Source organism: Pipistrellus hanaki, assembly GCF_964339955.1.
Source record: "Pipistrellus hanaki genome assembly, chromosome: 1".
Lineage (NCBI taxonomy): Eukaryota > Metazoa > Chordata > Mammalia > Chiroptera > Vespertilionidae > Pipistrellus > Pipistrellus hanaki.
Window position 1 is genome coordinate 98,938,473 of NC_140503.1, and position 23,665 is coordinate 98,962,137.

At 49.4% G+C, this 23,665-nt stretch overlaps 3 protein-coding genes across 3 annotated transcripts in view; 1 reads left to right on the top strand and 2 right to left on the bottom strand.

Annotated features, from left to right (window-relative positions):
• Positions 1-458: 458 nt before the first annotated feature.
• On the bottom strand, positions 459-5,930 carry ISLR2 (immunoglobulin superfamily containing leucine rich repeat 2). Its single transcript, XM_084905722.1, has 2 exons — positions 5,820-5,930; positions 459-4,457 (listed from the first exon to the last, which is right to left on the bottom strand). The coding sequence occupies exons 1-2, from the start codon at positions 5,824-5,826 to the stop codon at positions 2,215-2,217; spliced, it is 2,250 nt and encodes a 749-aa protein (XP_084761848.1). The 5' UTR covers positions 5,827-5,930; the 3' UTR covers positions 459-2,214.
• The window catches only part of PML (PML nuclear body scaffold), a 75,464-nt gene continuing 57,618 nt past the window's right edge, over positions 5,820-23,665 (bottom strand). Inside the window, exon 8 of the mRNA XM_084905651.1 lies at positions 5,820-5,930. Coding sequence (XP_084761777.1) covers positions 5,883-5,930 — 48 coding nt within the window. The 3' untranslated portion in view covers positions 5,820-5,882. The remainder of the gene's footprint in view (positions 5,931-23,665) is intronic.
• LOC311631910 (uncharacterized protein) lies at positions 15,094-16,128 on the top strand. The gene has a single exon (XM_084902626.1). It carries the CDS (start codon positions 15,586-15,588, stop codon positions 15,967-15,969), a length of 384 nt encoding a protein of 127 aa, XP_084758752.1. The 5' UTR covers positions 15,094-15,585; the 3' UTR covers positions 15,970-16,128.

Genomic DNA, 23,665 nt, shown 5'->3' on the forward strand with positions numbered 1-23,665 from the left:
TCTGTAGAATCAACTTGCCAGGTTGCCCCTTCTCTGATCTCTATCATTTGCCTGCTCTGTAGTTAATTATTTGTGAGTTCTTTTGTGCAAGCCACAGAAGTCTTCTCTGTGAATCTCTCCACTGGCTTCTCAGAGACTTTTAAGAGGCTAGTGTTGAGACAGAAACTAGGCAGTTCTCTCTCTCTCTCTCTCTCTCTCTCTCTCTCTCTCTCTCTCTCTCTCTCTCACACACACACACACACACACACACACACATACAGAGCCACATCCCATGGCAGCGACAGGGTCAACCCAAGGAGAATTGTGCAGACACACAACACATCTATGCACACACTCCAGAATTTCTTATGTTTAATCTTCAGAGACACCCCCAACCCCGCCCCGCTTCTTGCGAGCCTATCTCACTCACTACCCGCCTTCCCCCAGTTCCTCCGCCCCACACACCCATGTGGTTTCGCCCCTTACCCCTGAGCTGGGGGCACAGGGAGCAGGCGCCGGCTGTAAACGCCTGACAAAATCCCGGGACAGTCAAACAAACACTCGATCTCACAAAGGATCCCAACGGAAGGGGCCTCCGGACGCCTTCCTTCTGCGGTTTCCTGGGGCATCCTTCCCCAGGCTTCCTCCTTCAGTCCGCTGACAAAGAATCACCGAGCCTGGTTCAAATCGATTGTTTTATTGACTGTGCACACACAGACACGCCTTTAGAAAAGGGCGCGCCCCGAGGCTACTCCGCCCTGGGGCCGCACTTGTGCTGCATTTCACGGACCCGGCTGGTCCGGACGCCCGAACCCCCCAACCCCATCTCCACCCCTACCCCGACCCCGACGCTTTCCTTCAAGAACTAAAAAGGGAGTCCAGCCAGACGCTTCTGCCCTCTCCTCTCTTTCCCTCCCTCCCTCCCGCCCACCTGCCCGCCCGCCCGCCCGCCCCCTACACTTCACGGTCACACTTTACAGACACAGACTTTTCTCCTACAGAGCGCGCTCTTCTGGGACTACGCGCCAAGCAAATGCTATAGGGGGGAGGAGGGACGGGGCGGGGGAGGACCAAGGATCCTGCTGCCGCTACCCACGGGCTTTGTGGGAACCAGGGCGTCCGCCCTCACGAGGGACCAAGCCCGGGAGGCCACAGTTATTTCCTAGGGACCCCGCGCTTCTTGAGCTGAGTCTGGATCCCGGGCAGCAGCGGAAGCGAAGCTGTCCAGTGCGCCTATCTCTAGAAAACCCAACTCATCCACAACGAAATTGGCTCGGGACCAAGCGCGTACCCTCGGTGGTAAAAGGGCTCTCGGTTCCGAGGCGCTTTAAGTTAGGTGAGAGGGCGCGGGGGTGGGGAGAAATGGTCCCCCGCCCCACACCACACACCACACATAACACACGCCACACATAACACACTCACCACACATAACACACACCACACATAATACACACCACACACCACACATACACACAACACACAACATACAACACACACACACAACATACAACACACACACACACTTTTCCCAGAGAGGCTGGGAAAAGTGTTAGCACCAGACCGAGCGTCGCTGTCTTTGAAAACAATGAGAGTATGAAAATCCGAACACGAAGCCCAAAGGCTCGGTTCCAGCTGGTCAGAAGCAGAGGGGGAAGGGGGAGCAGACGGGTTTGGTTCCCAGTCGCAAGGGGGTTTTGAAACTAAAAACGGGGCGTTGTCACCGAACCCTGGCTTCTAGGGTGTGCACCCCTGAAAGGGCAGGGTAGGGTTGAGGCAGGACCTCGGCGCTCCACACCAGGGACGTCTGTGGGAAGTACCAGCCCAAATCCCGCGCTACAGCGTTAACGCCTTCTACCATTTACTCTGGCTGCACCGCTCACAGTGGGTGGGCTGCGGGGCAGATTTCCAAGATAGTTGCGCAGGAGTGGAGAGGCCTGGATTTTGCCTCCAGATCAGCGATGGTGCCTTATAAGAGGAGAGCAGAGAACTGTGCTTGCCAGAGGGAATTCAGCCCGCAAGGTCAATGACGATCGTGGGTGTGGTGGGTACTAGGGAAAATGGTTCCACTACCCACTAGAAGTCGCCAGGATTAAGATTGGGGTGGTGGTGGTGAAAGGGCAGAGTAAATGTGGGGGGGGGGGGGGACGGGAGGGGAGGAGATAAATCCAGCCAGCCCCAGGCACCCAAGGAGGGGGGGAGGGGGTGTGAGACTGGGAAGGCAGGATGAGCAGGAGTTCAGCCCGCCGTCTGCCTGTAGTTGCCGTTAATCTCCTGGTCAATGTTGACCGCCTCGGCACCCAGGGGCAGCCGGTCACTGTATTCGGAGCCCACCTCGAACTCCTCTTGGTTGGCCTTGGATTGGGACTCCACCATCGAGCAGGCAGCCAGGCTCTCCTCCCTCTGCAAGTCCCCACCCGAGTCCCCCTCCTCCGCCTCTTCGTCAAGGCCCTCCCTGGGGCCCTCCTCTGGCTCCTCGCAGCCCGCTTCGCCGCCTGGTGGGTAGCTTTTCTCGGACTCAAGATAGGAGGCGCGTGGGTCAAAGTCGGCGGCGATGCGCTTCTCCATGGGGTCGGGGACCTGGGGCCGCAGGATCAGACTATAGGGCTTCCCCGCGTGTTTGGCCAGCAGATGGCAGCAGGCGGCGCCCAGCAAGGGCACAGTGGCCAGCACCAGAAGGAACACACTCACCACCACGATCACCAGCAGGGAGGGCAACTCCTTTTTGGTAGCGAACACCACTTGCACGTGGCAGGCCTCGCCTGCCGGCGCCAGGCACACCGAGTAGTTGGTGCCAGGCCGCAGGCCGCGGAACCAGTAGGCGTTGACCCCCTCCTCCACGTGAGACCACTGAACTGCCGCGCCGCCCCCCGCCGGGCACAGATAGAGCCGGCGCAGGGGTCGCTGCCCAAGCCGCCCCCCTCCCGCAGCCCCGCCAGGCACAGGGCCCCAGCGCGCCGTCAGCGGCGTCAGCTGCACCCGGGCCTCGCGCTCGGCCACGTCCAGCGCGATGACACCCAGCTCAAAGACGTGCGGCTTCAGGTTGGCGCTCTGGTTGAACGCGTGGTTGGACACATACCGGGAGGGGTCCCCGTGGCCGCAGCGCTGCTCCACCACCGGGTCCGCAGAGACCTGGTCTTCCACCTCCTCTCCCTCCCTAGCCTCCGCCTCCGGCCCCGCCTCAGTCTCCCTGAGGATGCCATCCCCAGCTGGGCCTTGGCCTTTGATTTTGCCCTCGGGCTTGGAGGGTAGGACGCTGTTGCCCCGGCCTTTAGCTGTGGACTTGCGCTCAGAGGTTGGGGCCTGCATATCCGGGTCCCCACCGGCGCTAGGAGCGTGCTTTGGGGGCCCAGCTGCCGACACCACCACTCGTACCGACGTGGAGTTGGCGCCCAGCTCGTTGTGGGCACGGCACGTGTAGATGCCTGCCTCCTTGGCACTCAGGAGAGGCACCAACAGGGAGCCATTTGTGAGTGCCAGGAAGCGTGGGGTTGCTGGAGGCGAGGGCCAAGCGGGTGCCGGAGACAGAGTTGGAGCCTCTGTTTGCGTTGCCCCCTCCCCATCTCCTCCCTCCTCCCCGTCGTCCCTGACCCCGTAGTCCTCCCAGCTTGAGACCGGCGGCTCTAAGACTACGGTGCCACCCGGGATCTGAAGTTGCCATTGCAGGCGGGGCGTGGGGTGTCCTTCGGCGATGCAGTGCAGCATGAGCGCCATGCCGGCGCGCAGGGGGCTGCTGAACACCTCGATAGGCTGCTCGGCACTCAGACGCACACTGGGTGATGCACAGGGCAGGACAGGCAGGCGGTGCACAGGAACGCCCTGCAGCGCTGTTGGCGTGGCGCACGCAATGGAATCAATCTCAGGTAGCGAGACTCGAGTGCTCTCGGCCCAAGCCTGCAGCCACACAAGGCTGCAACCGCAATGGAAAGGGTTGTGATAGAGTTGCAGATGTGACAGTGCGCTTAAGGCGTCGAAGGTGCCGGGAGCCAGAGTACGCAGCCGGTTGTTGTTGATACGCAGAGAGCGCAAGTCGGGCAGCGCACCGAGTGCGTCCCGAGGAAGCGAGCCCAAGCGGTTATGGTTCATTTTGAGCAGCTGCAGGGCGCTCAGGTTACGCAGGTCGTTCCAGGGGAAGCTGGATATAAGGTTGTGGCTCAGGTCGAGGTTCTTGAGCTGGCTCAGCACGGCCAGCGCGCCGGGTTCCACGGTGCGCACCTCATTGTGCGCCAGCCACAGCGACGTGACCTGCGTGACGTTGGCAAAGGCCCCGCGCCGAAGCACGGAGATCTTGTTGGCCGACAGACTAAGCGTGGTCACGTTGGCAGGCAATCCTTCAGGCACCTCGTGAAGCTCCTTGTAGGCGCAGTCAGCGAACTGGTGCGAGTATTTGTCCACGCAAGCGCACGGCTCCGGGCACGCTCCCGCCACTCCTAGCAGCGCCCACACTAGCCATACTGCTCCAAAGGGCACCACTGCGGGTCCTGAAGGTGGAAGGGGGGGAGGGGAGGGGAAATGGAGAAGGTGAGTCACTGAGCCCCAGCTTCCTTCTATTAAGCTCTGCTTCTCAGAAGCAGCCTAGAGTAGGCCTCTGATAACCTCCTTTATGCCCAGGGGCATTTCTTGGGCATGGGTTGAGTTCAGTAAAAGCCTCCGGATTAAAAGGTTGCTCCATCTGGGAGCCCCTTCTTCCTTTTCCAGCGACCTTCTATCTGGCTCTGTTTTCTCTATCTACCCCTCACCCTAGTCCTTCTGCACAGGCTAGGCTGATCGCCTTGGACTCTGCACTGAATTTCAAAGCCTTTGTTTAATCCTCTGAAAGGGATACACAGAAAGGGTTTTTTTTCCCCTCCATGACCGGTGTCCTCCCTCGTACTCTTTGTCTCATGTACATACAGCACTTGCACACACACCCATATAAGCAAACCACAATACAAACATGCTGGGGCGTTGCCATCAAACCACCAACTTCTGCAGGAACACAACTCAGCAACACATTTTGTAGACACACAAACAGAGGCACCCAGACATAACACAATATACACTGGAGACCTCATTGTTCTTCCAGCCCAACCTAGCGTTTGTATAGCTTTCTGCACAGCAGCGGTGCAAAATGCTTTCCTATTCATTGTAGGAATTGAATAGGACACAAGGACACAAACCCTCATGCAAACCTACCCCCACACAGGGACACAAGAGTGCCCTGGCGCTTGCATACAGCCCTCCCGAGACCGAAATCCCAGCAGATCAGCAATGTGGAGAACTTGCAAGATCCCTGGGAGGCATGGAAGCCTGCTGGCAGACCCCTCAGCTGATGCAACCTAAGCTGCCTGCTCTGGGTTGCAGCTCCCGTCAGGGGAGAACTCGGGGTGCTCAGCCAGCCTTCCATCTGAGGAAGGAGGTCCTCCTACATGCATGGATCAGGAGCATTGTAGGAACATTGCTAACCCTCCCATACCCCTACAGCAGAGCCCAGGCAGCTCCCCAGGGAGCAGAGGGGGTCCCTAGCCCATGGGTCCTGGGGACTGCCACTAGCTAAGTAGGAGAAGGTTCAAGATTCTGCTTCTTTTTTGCAGCTCTAGGACGCCCCAGAGCCCCTCTCCGATAAAACCTTCTTATCCTCAGCCACACAAATGCATTTACACACAGACTGCCCTTCCCATTTAGGGCTCCAGCAGGTTCTGCAGACACCCTATCTTTGGGAAGGAAGGAACCCTTGCCCCTCACTCCACCTTTGCTCCCAGGGGAAAGCTCCTCCCCCTCTCTCCATTGTCTCACTGGGTACAGCTAGTTAATCTGGTTCTACCCCCACCTGGATGCAGGTTATGGGGCCCTCTGAAGCTTACCTGCCATTTGTTGTCTCCCCAAGCACTGCCTGGGGCTTCAACCCCTTCTCCAGACTTGACTTCTCAGAGACGATGACAGCCCAAGGGCGCTTCCCACATCTGTTGCTGAGACTGTGGGGAAGACGGAAAAGGGACGGGTAGGTTTGGGGTCTACCTGGCCCTACAGCCCCACTTCAGTTTTTCCTTTTGTGTTCGTTGTTCCCTCCACCTCTCCCTGGCTGCAGATTGAAGAGTCCTTCTGCGCGCTCCGGCTTGGCAGGGACGCGCACAGCCTCTCCCACCTCCAGCATTCTTTACGCTTGTGAACGCCATAGAGGCTCTACCCTGGCGCAGACACTTTAGGCCCCCACACCCACCACCCTCAGCTGGGCTCTTTGCAGTACACCGCACCCCATAACCCATGTCCCCCCATATTTACAAATCTGCAGGCATTATTGCTAGTTCTTATCACATCGCCCCTCCCCCACCCTCAGCCCCACACACACATTAGCACCAGACCCTCATTTCCTGGTGTTATAATTATCTATCATGCAATAATCTAATCGATGTGTTGAGCTCTCACTAGAGTCACACACATTTTCCAAGGCACACACCTTTACCCAGGACATTCACCATTTCCCCGTCTTGCACGCACACAGATTCATGCGTACTCACCCGCACAGCAGCGGGTCCGCCAGGGACCAGGAACTTCGCTGCTAATTGAATCCGATCCGCTTACAAACCCCACAATACGTGAGACAAACCATCCTGAAGGAATTTAGGGGAAGGCAAGGAGCACAACTAACGGGGTCGTGTTTTGCATTTAAACTCTTTTTACAAATGTAGGTAAGGAGGCAGACAGACCTCGAGTGGGATGGGCCGGGCTTGCGTGTACCCCCTCCACCACCCCCACCCGGCTAGCCGCCTCCTCCCTGAAGCCATATTCAACACGATGCATAATTGATAGTGTTAGCAGAGCATCTCATCCTCCCTATCATTTTTGCCAGGATCTGGGCGATACAAGCCTAGGTCTCTTTCTCCCCACTCCCCAGCCCCGCCCCCCTCCCCCCCCCCCCCCCCCCCGTGAAACCTGGCAAGTCGAACGCAGGACCCTGCAGGGCGTACTGGGGAAGCAAAGCCTTCCTCCTCCCCCCGACTACACACACACACACACACACACACACACACACACACACACACAGAGCCCACTGCCTACCCTGCCCAGCCTTTTAAGCGACTCTACGCTTGGTCTTTTGTGGCTACACTAGCGCTGAAGCCCACTGCCCAGCTCTCAGGCTTGTGCGCGCCGCTGAGAGGGGCCAGACGGGGCGCGAGGGTGTCGGACTCCGCTCCCAGGAAGATTGCCTGAGCACACCCAACGCCTCAGGTCTTGACAGCTAGAGGCGAAGGATGCCTGGGGCAAAGGCACCAAAAGGATGGCTACAAAACTCCTGCTCTTCTTGAGCACAGCGGGCTGGGAACACCGATATCTTGCTATCTTCTTCACAACCTCACATGCAAACACACCGCCAACCCCACACAGGATTTCCACAGTCTGTACTGCTCTCTCACACAACAGCCAGCCTCCACATACAATACTCGCTATTTCCGACTCTCACTAGTCTCTGGCTAAACCCCGACATTTATTTTAGCGACCAGGAAGCAGAGGAGATATCAGGAATTTGGCTAAAAGTTGATTCCTGCCACCCTGCACTAACCACTAAAGCCCTGGAGACAGCGTTGCTGGCCCGAATTAGAAAATGGGTGTAGGTTCCCGGACACACACAAAGCTCCCGAGTTCCCCAGTCCTTTAGTGGACACTGAGCTTTCGGGTGGTCCTAGGCCCCCCAGCCCTCACCCCGGGCTGGGGGGCGGGTGGTCTCTGGCGGCGGGTCGTTGGACGCGGGTTAGGGCCCTCTGAGAAGTTCAATTTTCAGATTTAAATGTGGGGCATTTTAATGAGCTAGGGGGATATGGGGGAGAGAGCCGAGCGGTGAGCGCAGCATCTAAAGAAATTACCAGATCCGGGAACCGAGGATCTTTTGTAAATTAAATATGGACCGACTGGCGCACCCACACTCCGTGTCCCGCCCTTTTTCCACCTTCTACAGCCGCTACAGGAGGCCAGGCAGGCTGGGACCAGCGCATTCGCTCAGCCCAGAACCAGAGTCAGAACTTCATTTCTCCTATTACTGTGGTCCCCACAGCAGACCCGAGGGGCGGTGTGTGTATGTGTTGGGGGGGGGGGGAGGGGTGAGAGCGCCTGGACCCAGTGGTGGGATGGGGGAAGGGTCCATAGTTCGGAAGTGAGTCCCTGCGGTTTGGCCTGGCTGGGTTGGGGAGTGGAGCAGCCGGCGGACCTGGGCAAAGTCCCTTTGTCTGCGGAGCAAGGGGATCTTCCTAGGAGTGTTGTCTGCGTCTTGGAAGCCCAGAGGAAGCGATTCAAAAAGGCTTGACCCGGGAAGAGGAGCTTGGAAGAGGCAGAGCCCAGCTTCGAAAATGGAGAGTAGTGTCTGGATGTCGAGTTCTGGAGCCTTTCCTGGGTGGGGCGGGCGCCTGGCGCGGAGGTAGGGAACCAGGCTCCCGGGTGTAGACGCATGGTTTGTGGACCCCCACCCCCCAATCCAGTTTCCTCCTCTCTCCTGGTTCTTTTTGCAAGGAGGTGAACGCAGAGGCGCGGGAGCAAGGGACTATAAGACAGAGGCTAGGGCGTGGAAGTGAGAATGGTTTCGCTTACTCTCCACGGAGTGTTTTGTCCCGCCAGCGACCCGGGAACCTTCGGGACCCGCGGGGCCAAGAAAGAACCTTTTCCCTTGCTTTCTTGCCGGGGCTGCAGAAGCCGAGCGAATGCAGCAGGAGGTAGGGCTCCAGGCGCCAGGACCGCGGGCGGCTAAGGGCGCGGTGGCCACCCAGAGAGGGCGCGGACTCCCACGGGCTCCGGTGGTTCCCGCCTACTCTACCGCGAGCGCTTTTGTTCCCTGAGCGTGCCCTCGGGATAGACAACCCTTACCCCAGCTGTCAACGACGGAGAGCCCAATGCCTGACCCGGCAGCCTGAAGCCCGAGTTGCTCCTGGAAAGGTCCGCCAATAACTGGGGTGGGAGCCACGACTCCGGGTTCAGCCTCGGAGCTCAGCTAGAAGACTGAGCGCTAGTCGTCTAGCGCCGCCAGGCGCGCAGCAGCAGTCTAATGATTATAATGTTAATAATGGTAGTTACTGAGGGGCTGGAGAATCGGAAACTAAGATACCACCCCACCCCACCGCTGCCCACGTCCTTGATCGTTAAAGAAACAGGCCCCTTATCAGGTGGGTGGAAGTAGGTGTGAGAAGAAAGAGATAAGAATATGTAAGAATACAGAATATGTAAGAATACAGGCTGAGGATTTTTGGCGAAGTTGGGGTATGGACCCTAGACAGACCCAGCGGCCGAGAGCTGGAGCTCCGGGCAGCTTTTTGCAGGACTATCTTTAACTTCGACGTTGCGGACCCTGACGGTCCCAAGGGTGGGGTGGGTCGGAATCTAGTAGATACGGGCATTGGCTTCTCTGGCGCAGTTCACTTAAGGTGTCTGGCCCAGGCCGAGTTCGCGCCCGCTCCCTGCTGGACCCTGCGCGTGCCAAGGCCGGGGACCCGGCCAGAAGGGCTTCTGCTGAAACTCCTGCAACAAGGACTACGCGACCGACCGACGCGACGTCTTTCTCCCCCCTCCCCCCCGCGCCGTTTCCCCGAGGGGCAATGCTCCGAAGTGGGGGACTCTTAACTTAGGCACCGAAGCTTGCTTCCTCATGTCCACCCAGCAAAAATTAGTCCCAGGAATCTGCAACCTCCTTGGGCTATCTAACAGTACAGCCCCCGCATGCACGTTACTGTTTCCAGGGCCCAGACACAATATAGGCACCATCTGAATACTCCATGAACGAATAGTCCCTGGCACAAACCAACGAACTTAGTCCTCCTGGGACAGAACCTTCCTGTGCCTTCCCCATCCTCCTCCTTGCGTGAGCTCTTTCTCTTTGAGCCCTGTTTGAAGACTGTCCTTAAATCTCATGACTTTGTTGGGGACCTATAAAATGTCTGAGATATGAAAAATAAAGTTTTTAGGCTCTAAGAGACAAAAAGAAAACTGCAGTTGGAAGTAGTGGATATTTGATTAAGGTTCAGTTGCAACCATTGCTTGCAGAGTTGTACATGCGTTGCGGCATAGGGGTGATTTAATGGATATGAAAGGGGCTCTAAAAATAAAAGAGCCAAAAAAGAAAAAATAATAATAAAAATAAAAGAGCCAGGAGGGCATCAAATATGCTCAGCATGGCAGCCTGCTCAGAAGACCCTTCCCACAGCTGCCCTACAACCAGAATCTCCTAAACACTCAGTGCTTCCTACCTTTCAGCTTCTGTAGTCCAGTCTCTCTCCACCCCCACTGCCCCCCCACACACACACCTTCACAGTGTTCCCTTTCAAAATGCTTTTATAAACCTCCCTCCTACCTTCCATTTCATCTTTCCCTTATATACACTTTACCTACTGGTTAGGAGGAAAAGTTCTACCATCACACTCCACCATGTACTAGCTGAGAGATAGTGAGGGGGAGAGAGAGATAGAAACATTAATGATGAGAGAGAATCATTAATCATCTGCCTTCTGCACACTCCACACTGGAGATTGAGCCCCCAATCCAGGCATATGCCCTGACCAGGAATAGAACCATGATCTCCTAGTTCATAGGTCAATGCTCAACCAGTGAGCCTCACCTGCTGGGCTGAGCTATTATTTTTTCAACAATAGCTATAATTAACCATCATTATTAATAATGATGCCTTGCAGAGTGGGGTCCAGATAGGATGAGATGTTCTGCTGCAACATGCTTTCACATGCTTCTGTCCTAACTCCCCCACAGGGGAAGGACCTTGGCCCTACCCTCAAATGTCTCTCTTCACTCCCATCCCCTCTTCCCCTATTCTGGTATAGATAGCAATCAGAAATTACTATTAGGATTTATAAAGGTTTCTAGTCTGAGATACTTCAACCTAGATTCTGATGCTGTGGCTGTCTCCAGTGCCCCTGTAAGTGAAGAGAGGCTTGTAGCTACAGCCTTGATAAAAGGTTTTTAATTATAACCACAATCTGCTTAAGTATTTATTGGGTTCTGTGATTTTAATTATTTTCTAGGGGTGGGGGAATCCACATCTGCATATGGGAAGACTGTTGATTCAGAGGAAAGTAACAACCTGTGGCAGTTTGCTGGAGGCAACTGGGAGGAATTTCCTGAATTGTTCAAATGAAGCTTGACATTATTAATAATCTGGGATCCAGTCTATGACCTTCCTCCTAGAGCTTTCATGAAATTAGCTTAACATGCTGGCAAGGCCCATTATTGCCATCACAATTAATGACAGCTCTTCCAGTGGCATCTCCTGGAAGTGTAATTATCTCACTAAAGATGAGAAAAGGCAGTACTGCCTGTGAGGGGCAACAGGCCTAGCTGTTCTACCCAGTGCAGGCACCCACTGGCTCTCTCTCCAGAGGGGAGTCCTGTGCAGCCAGCCCCCTCCATAGAAGGGTGAAGAGAAGGGAGGGCAGGGAATCACTTCAAGATGCTTTATCTGCTGCTAACAAAATTCCCATCTTAAAAGGTTTTAGATGATTAAGTGTACATCTCACAAGCGAGAAGCAGGGCTGGTACACTGAATGATATTGGCAGGCCCAGATTCTCTCTGTCTTTCTCCTCTGCCACCCTTAAAAGGGTTGCAGCCTGAGACTGTATTCTTAGGTGCCATTGAAAAAGGGCTCAGTGGCAGCTGGTGCCACATGTTTATTGGTAACAGACTGGTGGATAGAGAGATTGGATTAATTCCAGAAGCCACAGCCTCTTCTTAGGTCTTATCAACACATTGACTTAGGGCTCCGCATCTCTGAGCCAGTCACTGGCAGAAGGGGTGAATTTATTGATTTAGAGTAATGATCATCTAGTCCTGAAATGGATGTTGAGTAGTCAATCTTAATAGTCACTATAAGGAAGAAATCCCCTTTAAAAAGAAGTGTAGGGAAATTGCATGATCAGACTAATCTAATATTGTGTCAAAATGAATTTAAATGAGACTGGCCATAATTATAATGAACTACATTAGACACCCTCTTATCTGGAGATAGACCAGTCTATATCCACAGTGTGTGAACAGGATCAGTACTCAGGGTGTGAGCAGAAGTAGGGCTCAGTATATAAACAGGGTTGGGGTTCAGTGTGTGAGCAGGATCAGAGGGTTCTCTTGGATAGTCATACATACAAACTAGAAGATATTCTTTATATATATATATATATATATATATATATATATATATATATATATATAATTGATTTTTTACAGAGAGTAAGGGAGAGAGATAGAGAGTTAGAAACATCAATGGAAGAGATACATCAATCAGCTGCCTCCTGCACACCTCCTATTGGGGATGTGCCCGCAACAAAGTTACATGCCTTTGACCGGAATCGAACCTGGGACCTTTCAGTCCTCAGGCTGATGCTCTATCCACTGAGCCAAACCAGTTTCGGCTAGAAGATATTATTGAATGTATAAAAATGTGTTCTTGGAAATGCCCATGCTGGGATCCAAAGCTATATTCAGAGCAATAAAAGCTTCAGTCTTTAGTTTTTATGAGTATTTATGAACAGGAGACATTTAAGAACTCAAAGATATTTGTTCCTACCTGACTTCACATCCTGAAGATGTTACCTGGTCCCATGGCTGAGAAGAGGAGCACTCTACTGTCCAGATGAAAAATAGAAGGGAGAATTCTACCCTGGTCTTTAACAAGTGGGGAGGCAGCACAAGGCTGCCAGCTCCACAGACTCACTGTGTGATCTTCAGCATCTCCTAAGAATGGGCTGGATATGCTCTGAGGCCCTTTCAGTACTGCTGTTCCCTGACACCCTGGTCCTTGGGTGCTGCAGCTTTAGGAGAAGCAATTTGAGGATGAGTTGGGGCTTCTATAGGCCTACACCTGGGCTTCCCCCTGCCCCTGGGCAGTTTCCTTGTTTTCCATCCCATCACACTTCATCTGTCTCATCTAGTGAAGTCATCAGACACCTGGGCCCAGGAGCTAACCCTCTCCCCTAAAATAATGGGGGGCAGGGATCCTCCTGCTACAAATCACTTCCTGAAGGCCCTTCACATAGCAGGACTGGGGGGAAGGTGTAGAAAGGCGACATCATTAGAGATAAAATCTGATTACTGAATAGGTATATGGGCCCAGGAAGAAAGGCCAAGTCTGCAAGGAGCTCCCAATTCAGAAGGAAGAAAGGATGCTTGCAATTCTGGCCACTGCTTTCTGCTCTGAGACCTTCAGTTCTCTGTTGCCTGGTGCCATCAGGGGACACAATAAACAGATTCTGAGACTCATCCAAGGCAACATAAAAGTTCAGGAATTCTCTGCCTGTCCTGTCCCAGGATGCTCTGTGGGGAAAACACACCTCAAAGTTTGTCCTGATTTAGGCATGGTAGTGGTTTCAATGAACTCACAGCAACCAGACACTGCCCAGGGAGTGCCTTGGGGATGGAAACTTCCAAGCATTTCCCTCTCTGTGCTTGTAAGCAATCAGCTCCAGTAGCCCAAGGGCAGGCCTGGAAAGAAAGTTGCAGGTGTGAGTTGTCAGAAGCAAAGCACACAGGGAGAGAAAATGGCGGTGGAATAGACAGATGTGTTCCGAGTCTTGTCCCGGAGTAGAAAGAAAGAACAGTTGAGGGTCAAATGGAGAGTGTTTGTTGGCAACTTAAGGGACAGCTAAACACCAGGAGAAGGTGAGGGACTGCTAGACGGGATTCCCCTAACTGGGCAGTCTCCACTGCGTTTGGGTACCCTCCCAGAGCAACGGACTCAGAAGCAGAGACCACGCCATCTTGAAAGGGAAAGTGGATCTTATCAGATGCCTGAAAACCCACAACTGCAGCAACTACAGAACAGCTGTGAGTCCCAGAACACCTGTCCCCAATTGGCGCAAACACATGGATTAAAGGAGCTCTTCACTCTCCCACAGTAAGGAGAGAACTACATAACCAGGCATCTGGAGAAGAGACACCATGGGGAGACAAGAAACAGTCCGCATATGAAAGAAAAGCAGGCATCACCAGAAAAGGAAGTAAACAAATTAGAGACAAGCAACCAATAGTGAACTTACGAAAGAGAGACTAAAAAAGCAATCCCATTTACCATTGCACCAAAAAAATTAAGATACCTAGGAGTAAACTTAACCAAGGAGGTAAAAGACCTATATATGGAAAACTACAGGACACTGAAAAAAGAGATAGAGGAAGATGTAAACAGATGAAAGAACATACCATGTTCATGGATTTGGTAGAATCAACATCATTAAAATGTTCATTCTACCCAAAGAAATCTATAGATTCAATGCACTTCCCATTAAAATATGAATGGATTATTTCACAGTCCTAGAAAGAACTCTCCAAAAATTCATCTGGAATAAAAAAGACCCCGAATAGCCACAGCAATCCTGAGAAAGAAGAATAAAGCAGGAGAGATCTCAATACCAGATTTCAAGCTGTATTACAAAGCCACTGTTCTCAAAACAGCCTGGTATTGGTATAAGAAGAGACATATAGATCAATGGAATAGAATAGAGAATCCAGATATCGACTCAAACCACTATGCTCAATTAATATTTGACAAAGGAGGTGTGAACGTACAATGGAGTGAAGACAGTCTCTTCAATAAATGATGTTGGGAGAAACCAAGATGGCGGCAAAGGTAAACAACTAATCTGCCACCTTGCACAACAATTTCTAAACTCCAACTAAAAGACAAAATGTCTATCACCCAGAACCACTGGAAAGCTGGCTGAACTGAAGTCTTACAACTAGAAGAAAAGAGAAAGGAACACAGCGCTGAAAAGCTGAAAAGCTGAGGTATGCACGAAATTGGGCTAGTGGCAAGCAACTAGGCGTGCAGCTTTTTTTCAACCCGAAGGGAAATAAGCTCTCAATCACTCTGAAATCCAGTTTCTAGGGTCACCAGGGAAACCCAGACACTTTTGGGGAGAAGCTGGTCTGTCAGCCATCGGGTCCAAAAATGAGGGTGACATTTTTGCAGAGGTGTGCGCAGCAATCATTGACTTGGAAACACTGAAAGGCAGTGACTGCTGATGGCAGCCATTGCTGTTTGCCACGCCCCAACCTAGCGAAGCCCTGAGGCCCCGCCCCACCTGAGGCCCAGGCTCCACACAGCGGCTTTTGCATATAAATGGCCTGCCCTGTGGCAGCTTAACCAAATAAACTGCAGCTCCAGTCAGACTGCTCCAAAACCACTAAATCCTGAGCAAAGAGGAGAAAACTGTAGTTCTTGCTGTAGCTCCTGCTGGGTGGCCTCAGACAGAAGCTGACCTGCACCCCATTGGAGATACAGAAACTAGTGTATCTAGTGGTTAGTATGAGATGACACCAGATTTCAACTACTCTCATAAGAGACACATTCAAGAGACAGACTCAGTGAGCACCAAAGCCCTACTGGAACAAATCCTGCCCCATAAACCTGTCTCCAGCACAGCAATTCTTCCATTATAGACACAGTGGGTCCTCACAGCCAATTTGGCCTGGAGGTCAATTCCTCCCAGTGATACCAACAACAATCAAGATTTAACTACAACAAGGGTGTATAGACAGTCCACAAAGAGGTGCACCAAGAATGTCCACATCAGGTATCTGGGAGGCTGACTCATTGAACCATATAGGACACCCAGCACACAAAGATACCCTACCAATTCAGGGAAGCAGCGAAAATGCTGAGACAAAGAAATAGATCACAAACAAAAGAAATGGAGGAGAACAAACGACTGGACATAGAGTTCAAAATCACGATTATAAGGTTTTTCAAGAATTTCCTAGGCTTCTTCTGCCGCTCCTGGTGCCGCCTGTGTGCTCGTTTGATGCGGACCTGGTGCCTCTTTTGTGAAGCGGCAGCTGAGGAGACCCTGGCGCTCGCCATGGCTGACGAAAAGCCCAAGGGAGTCAAGACTGAGAACAATGATCATATTAATTTGAAGGTGGCGGAGCAGGATGGTTCTGTGGTGCAGTTTAAAATTAAAAGGCATACACCACTTAGTAAACTAATGAAAGCCTTTTGTGAACGACAGGGTTTGTCAATGAGGCAGATCAGATTCTGATTTGACGGGCAGCCAATCAATGAAACAGACACACCTGCACAGTTGGAAATGGAGGATGAAGATACAATTGATGTGTTCCAGCAGCAGACAGGAGGTGTCTACTAAAAAGGGAACCTGCTACTTTACTCCAGAACTCTGTTCCTCCAGACCAAGAAGACATTCTCAATTAGAAAACTGCAATTTGGTTTCAACACATCTGACTACTACAGTATAGTTTTCTCTATTCTTTCATTTTCCCCTTCCCCATTCCTTTATTGTACATAAAGTAACTGGTGTATGTGCACAAGCATTTGCATTTTTTTTTTAAACTAAATGGCCAATGGTACGTTTTGATCTACATTAAATGGAGATGGGACGGGAAAAAATACTGGTTCTGTGAAAACACCCCCTTTCTCCATTAGTGGCATGCTCATTCAGTTCTATCTTTATATTCCAGTAAGTTATTTTGCTCTCACTGTTTAACAAAAAAAGAACAACATAAAAATTCTTGCATACTTTGTTTGATTGGAGAATTTTAATGTTTTTCATTTATCATTGTAAAACCAAGGACAATTTTATAACTTTTTTGTACGTAGCTGTTACATGTAGGGCAATCTGTCTTTAACTAGGGATACATTACTCTAAAAAATGAATTCTAGATAGTTTTCCCTTCAAGTCAAGTGTCTTGTTATTTAAATAAACTTCTTGTTTAAAATGAAAAAAAAAAAAAGAATTTCCTAGAAAAGGTGGATAAATTTAACGAGACCCTCAAGGATATGAAAAAGGACCAACTAGAAATTAAACATACGCTGACTGAAATAATAAATATTATACAGAAACCCAACAGCAGACTAGAGGCACTCAAGAATCAAGTAAAAATTTTAGAATACAAAATTCTAAAAGGAAACTCCTCCACAGAAGCAAGAAGGCAAAGGAAACTCCTCCAGAGAAGCAAGAAGAGAAGAGAATCCAAAAAGTTGAAGATAGTGTAAGAAGCCTCTGGGACAACTTCAAGCATACCAACATCAGAATTATGGGGGTGCCAGAAGAAGAGAGAGTACAAAACACTGAAAACCTATTTGAAGAAATAATGACTGAAAACTTCTTCCACCTGGTGAAAGAATTAGACTTACAAGTCCAGGAAGCACACAGAACCCCAAACAAAAGGAATCCAAAGAGGATCACACCAAGACACATCATAATTAAAATGCCAAGGGCAAAAGACAAAGAGAGAATCTTACAAGCAGCAAGAGAAAAATAGTTAGTTACCTACAAGGGAGCACCCATACGATTATCAGCTGATTTCTCAACAGAAACTATGCAGGCCAGATGGGAGTGGCAAGAAATATTCAAAATAATGAATAGTAAGGACCTACAACCAAGATTACTCTACCCAGCAAAGTTATCATTCAGAATTGAAGGGTAGATAAAGAGCTTCACAGTTCAGAAAAAGCTAAAGGAGTTCATCACCACTAAACCAGTATCATATGAAATGCTAAAAGGTGTTCTTTAAAAAGAGGAAAAAGAAGAATAAAATAAAGATAAAAATTATGAACAACAAATACATATCTATCAACAAGTGAATCTATAAGTCAGAATAAACTGGTGAATATAATAGAATCAGGGGCATAAAATGGGAGGGGATTGATAATTCTCAGGGGGAAAGTGGTGTCTGAGTGGGGAATATGGGAAGAGACAAAATCATACACATGGATGAGGACAATGGGGATGGGGGTTGGGGGGAGGTAAGGGAAGAGTGTGGGCTGGGGACCAGGTGGAAGGAAGCTATGGGGTGGGGGGAAGGAGAAACAATTGTAATAATCCAAACAATAAAGATTTGTTAAATTTAAAAAATGGTATTGGGAAAATTGGACAGATAGATGCAAAAAAAAAAAAAAATGAAACTAGATCACCAACTTGCACCAAACACAAAAATAAACTCAAAATGTATACAGGACTTAAACATAAGATGAGAAACCATAAAAATACTAGAGGAATCCACAGGCAACAAAATCTCAGACATATACTGAAAGAACTTCTTCACTGATACTGCCCCTAGGGCAATGGAAACTAAAGAGAAAATAAACAAATGGGACTACATCAAAATAAAAAGCTTTTTCACAGCAAAAGAAACAATCAACAAAACAACAAGAAAGTCCACTGTATGGAAGAACATATTTGCAAATGTTATCACTGATAAAGGTTTAATCTCCAACATCTACAAACAGCTTATACAACTAAATAAAAGGAAGATAAATGATCCAATAAAAAAAGGGGGGGGGGAAATGGATCTAAATAGAATCTTTTCAAAAGAAGACAGAAGGAAGGCCAAGAGGCACATGAAAACATGCTCAAAGTCACTAATTATCCGAGAGATGCAAATCAAAACGACCATGTTGTCCCATCTCACACCTGTCAGAATGGCTATCATCAACAAATCAACAAACGATAAGTGTTGGCAAGGATGTAGAGAAAAAGAAACCCTCATGCACTGCTGGTGGGAATGCAGACTGGTGCAACCACTGTGGAGAACAGTTTGGAGTTTCCTAAAAAAAAAAACCAACTGAAAATGGAACTCCCATTAGACCCAGTGATCCCACTCCTAGGAATATATCATAAGAAACGAGAAACATCAATCAGAAAGGATATATGCACCCCTATATTCAGAGCAGCACAATTTACAATAGCTAGGATTTGGAAACAGCCTAGGTGCTGGTCAGCAGATGACTGGATCAGAAAACTATGGTATATCTACACAATGGAATACTATACTGCCATAAAAAGAAGGAATTCTTACCATTTGCAGCAACCTGGATGGAACTGGAGAACATTATGCTAAGTGAAATAAGCCAGTCAATGAAAGAAAAATACCACATGATCTCTCTCATTTGTGGATAATAAAAAACATTATAAACTGATGAACAAAAAGGTAGATACAGAGGAAGTAAAGCATCAAACAGACTGTCAAATTACAGCGGGAAGATTAGGGAGAGGTGGGGGAGATAAGAGATCAACTGAAGGACTTACATGCATGCATTTAAGAATAACCAACGAATGCAAAATATTGCGGGGTGAGGGCATGTATGGGAATGGGATGGGGGGGGGCAATGGTAAGAAATGTACACATATAATACCTTAATAAAAAAAAGAAGAAGAAGAAGCAAAGCACACAGAAGCCAAGGGATGGGCATGCAGAAATGGGTCAGCTACGTCATTTATTTCACAAGTAGTGATTGAGTCTCCCCATGTTGCCAGGAATGGGTACAACTGTGAACCAGGCAGACGGCATCTCTGCTCTAAGAGACATTACAGGCTCCTGCACCTCTCAGCATGTTTGAGCTTCCTTTGTGTGAACCTTGGAGCTTCTGGAAGGCTAGCATCCCCAGGACAGGCTCCATCTGCTTCAATAGGTGACCTACCTGAAAGACATCTGCACCCGCTGTAATGAACAGGAAGCTGTCCAGAGTCACAGAGCATCAGAGCTGGAGCCTGGAGGTTCTCTATCCCTACTCCTTCACTTTATTGGAGAAACTGAAGCCAAGATGGAGGTCACAGAATAGGTAGGACTGTGAAATGTCTCCAGTGTGCAGCTTCTCTGGTCCAAGACCGGCCAATCTCGGTGGCCATCACTGACCTTGGTTTGAAAGCTCTTGAGACTCTCCAATGAGGTCTCTCTGATGTTTTTTTTTTCTGGATGAGACAGGTGGTCCACTTCACGTCTGTATTAGCCCCCTTTACTCCCCAATAGACTGAGGTTGTGCCTCAATTGCAGCAGCTCTAGTAATAGCATGCTGGCCCACCAGCCAGGCTCCACAAAGAGAGTACCTCCAACAAGGCAGCTGGTTGGGGCAGAGATCTGGAGAAAGGAGAACTCTTCCTGAGGTGGCATGTTGCAGAGGTGCATCTAATGCTACACTCAGGCAAGGCCAGTTCTAATGGTTACATCTTGGTGACAACCAGGTACAATTCAGTGTAAGGGAGTCTGGAGCAGGAGATTAGGGTCAGGAGGTTGTACCTGCTTTTCCATTGACTTTCTGTGAGACTCTGGAAAGGTCTCTCTTTTCCTGACCTATCTCTCCTCCTGTGCTGTTAGGCTAAATGTCCCTCCCCACCCACCTAGGACAGTATCTTGGGTTTCTCATATTTTCACCACTCAGATCTGTCCTTACCCATTCCAAAATGTGGAAGGTTCTCTCCAAGCAGTGACCTCCCATGAGGGACAGCCCCCAGACATAGCTCTCTGCAACCTATCTGAAGGGCCCCAAATAGGTTTTACTGTGAAAGCCAGTGTGGAGGGGACAGGGAGGGTGAGTGCCTCAGCCTCCTCTCCCTGAGCTCTTATCTCCAGACCCAGCTGGAAACTTGATGTATTTATTTGCTTCTGTCAGGACCTCCTCTGTCCAACTCACATCCCTGTCTCTCTGCCGGCACTGAAAGAAAGTGACTTTCCTGCAGATGTTGTGTCTGGTGAGCCAGGTGGGGGTTGAGGGAGGGCATGCTATAAATCCTTCCAGCCTGCAGGGTGACCTCATCAGGGTAGAGGAGACAGTCCAGGAGGCTTAGAAAGCTGGGAACAGAGGTACCAGGAGTAGTAGTTGGGAACAGAGTCACCAGATCCTAAATGAACCAGAACCAAGAGAAAGAAAAGAGGGAAGAAGGAAAGAAGGAAGAGGGAGAGGTGAGAAGTGGAGTGGAAGGGTGGGAGCAGAGAGGATAGGAAGGGGGTGGGAGGGAAGGAGAAGGAGGAGGATCAGCACAATGCATTCTCCTCTAGGGTGTTGGATGTATAGTTATTCTTCACTGAGCATTGCCAATTCACAAAGTTGAGTGCTTTATGTATGTTTTCTCATTTAATCCTCACAATTTTCTTTTTTAAATTAAATCTTTATTGTTGAAAGTATTACATATGTCCCCTTTCCCCCCATTGACCTCTTCTAGCCCATCACCACTGCCTCAACCTTCATCACCTTGTTGTCTGTGTCCATGAGTTATGCATATATGCATTTAAGTTCTTTGATCTCTTCCCACCTGCTTACTTTCCCCCATCCCCCGCCTTCTCTCTGAGGTTCTGAAGCCTGTTCTATGCTTCTATGTCTCTGAACTTATTTTGTTTATCAGTTTATTTTGTTGATTAGATTCCACATATGAATGAGATCAGGAGATACCTGTCTTTCTCTGACTGATTTATTTCACTTAGCATAATGCTCTCCATGTTCCTTCATGCTGTCTCCAAGGGTAAGAGAGTCTTCTTTTTTTACTGCTGCCTAGTATTCCATGGTGTAAATGTACCACAGCTTTTTTATCCACTCATCTTCTGATGGGCACATAGGCTGTTTCCAGATCTTAGAACCTCACAATTTCTGAAGTATGTATTATCACCCTCAGTTTGCATGTGAAACCACAGAGGCTAAGCAGTTTATCCAAGGTCACACAGCAGAGCAGGCATTGGAATTACCACATGGCACCCTTTCCCGCTCCCAAGCAGACATGAAAAAGGGCGCCACCTTGGATACTTCCTCCTTGGTTGGTCAGGTATACCTAGGGTTGTAGTCCCCCCTAGTGTCAGCCAAAGCTTTATGGCTGTAGAACTCCAGGAGAGTCAGCCCTTGGGTAAATTCTGCCCTCAGACACTCTGCACTCAGTTCGGGCAACACAGTTTTAGACAATCAGACAAGTGACACTGAATTTCACAATACTAACTCCTATCACACTTGTTTAGCTGGCTAGCTTTGAGGAAAATATCTGTGGTTAGCTTTTGCAATCTGCTTGGTTATCAAATTTGAGATATTTATATTTATAAACTGACTTTAGCATAATTCAGTCTTCAAAGAATTTCTCTGGGCTGAGTTTAAGGAAGTTTCTTGAGCCAAGAATGAAGGAATTTCCCCCTCACTTGTTAGCAAATGCATTTTGCAAGGGAGGGTAGAGATTTCCAAATTTTCTGGTTTGTTTGTTTGTTTTTTTAGGTAGGGCACTATCCCCTTCCCCCCCCCCCCCTCCCCCAGGCTCATGTTCTACCACCTGCCACCCACCTCAGTCTAGGGAGAACTTTGCCCATGTTCCCTCCCACCTCCCTGCAGCCTGCCTCCCCTCTTCTTTGAGCTGAGCCAAATGGAGGGGTTGGTACCAGCAGACTCCCCTGACTTGCATCGTGCCTGGGAATATGGCCTTTCCTGAAATCATACATTCTCAACAGGAGCAAAGTTATGCCACAGTGAATAAAAACTGATTCAAGGGGGCCACTAACAATCTTAGATATTCCAGTGGTTTCTGACCATCCAAAGGACCAGAGTACATGAACAGATATATAGTACATCTGTGTAAGGAGGAAGTCAAATGTTTTTTATTCGCAGGTGACATGATCTTGCATATAGAAAATCCTAAAAGAATCTATAGTATGTAGTATATTTATGGTATTCAGTTTAAAAAATTCTATACTTTATTTTTATTTTTTAAAACCCTTGATCTTGATTGCTGAGAGTTTTCCCCCCTAAGGCCCCAGGCCTTCACCACCCTATTGTCTGTGTCCATAGGTGCATATAAGATCTTTGGTTAATTTCTTCCCATGTCCACCTCACCGTTTCCCTTGGAGATTCATCAGTCTGTTCCATGTTTCCTGTGCTTCTGATTCTATTTTATTCATCAGTTTCTTTTGTTCACTTGGTATTAAAATTTCATTGCAAGGAGTCATGACTAGGAAAAAATGTCAAAAAAAAGTCTACTTATGGGAGCAAAAATGGAGAAATAAGATTTGAGAAGCTGCTGGTACTGGCAGGATGGAGGGTGAGCTTTCTGGGGGCTGGATTTTGCATCTGATGAGACCAGCAGACCAGAAGGGCACAGGAAGAAGAGAGCAGAAAACTGACTCCCTCAACACACAGCGATGCACCCGACAGCATGGGCCCCAGATGGCTCGTCTAGACACAGGCTCCCTGGGGGGCAAATCCCAACTCTGGCACATACAAGCTTAAGACCTTGAACAAGGTGCACAACCTTCCACCCTATGTTCATCTGTAATGTGAGGATGCGAATGTGAGCGTATAGGGTTTGGGGGAAACTAAATGAGTCACCTGTGCTAAATGAGAAAACATCTCGTGTCTGGCGCAGAATTATCTCCCAGTCATGTTATCTGGGAGCATTAGTCACTGGGTTTTCCTAGAGGCTCTCACTGTACGTTTGCACCCCACCCTCACCCCTAGCAGTGAGTCAGAAGAGGCTGTTGGACCAGGGCACTGCCCTTTGGGTGGCATATTAGAGGGTCTTCCTCAGAAGCTCCTGCCCATATAGGCTGCTAAAGTGACAAATAGCTGTGGCCCCAAAAGTGACTCTAACTCCATTCCTAATTAAATTCCTAACTTCATTTCTAACTTTAATCACCAAATATGATCCTAAATTTATTATAATCCCAAATCCTAACTTTAGGCCTCACTCTAACTCCTAATCCACCCCATCTTTACCCCAATTCTAACCTGGGCCTTTACCTTTGTTCTAACTCTCATCCATAATCCTCATTCTTTTTTTGGGGGTGGGGGATAACCTTTGGAACAACCCCCTACCTACTCCCACACACACACACCATCTTTCCAGGCCCAGGCCTCATCTCTGCCTGCCCCTAGCACTCTTCTGAGCCACAGACTCCCATCCTCTTTACTCCCCACACCTCCAAACTATAATGCTCTTCTAATTCCAATGGTAACCCAGGATTTTCCAAAATTAA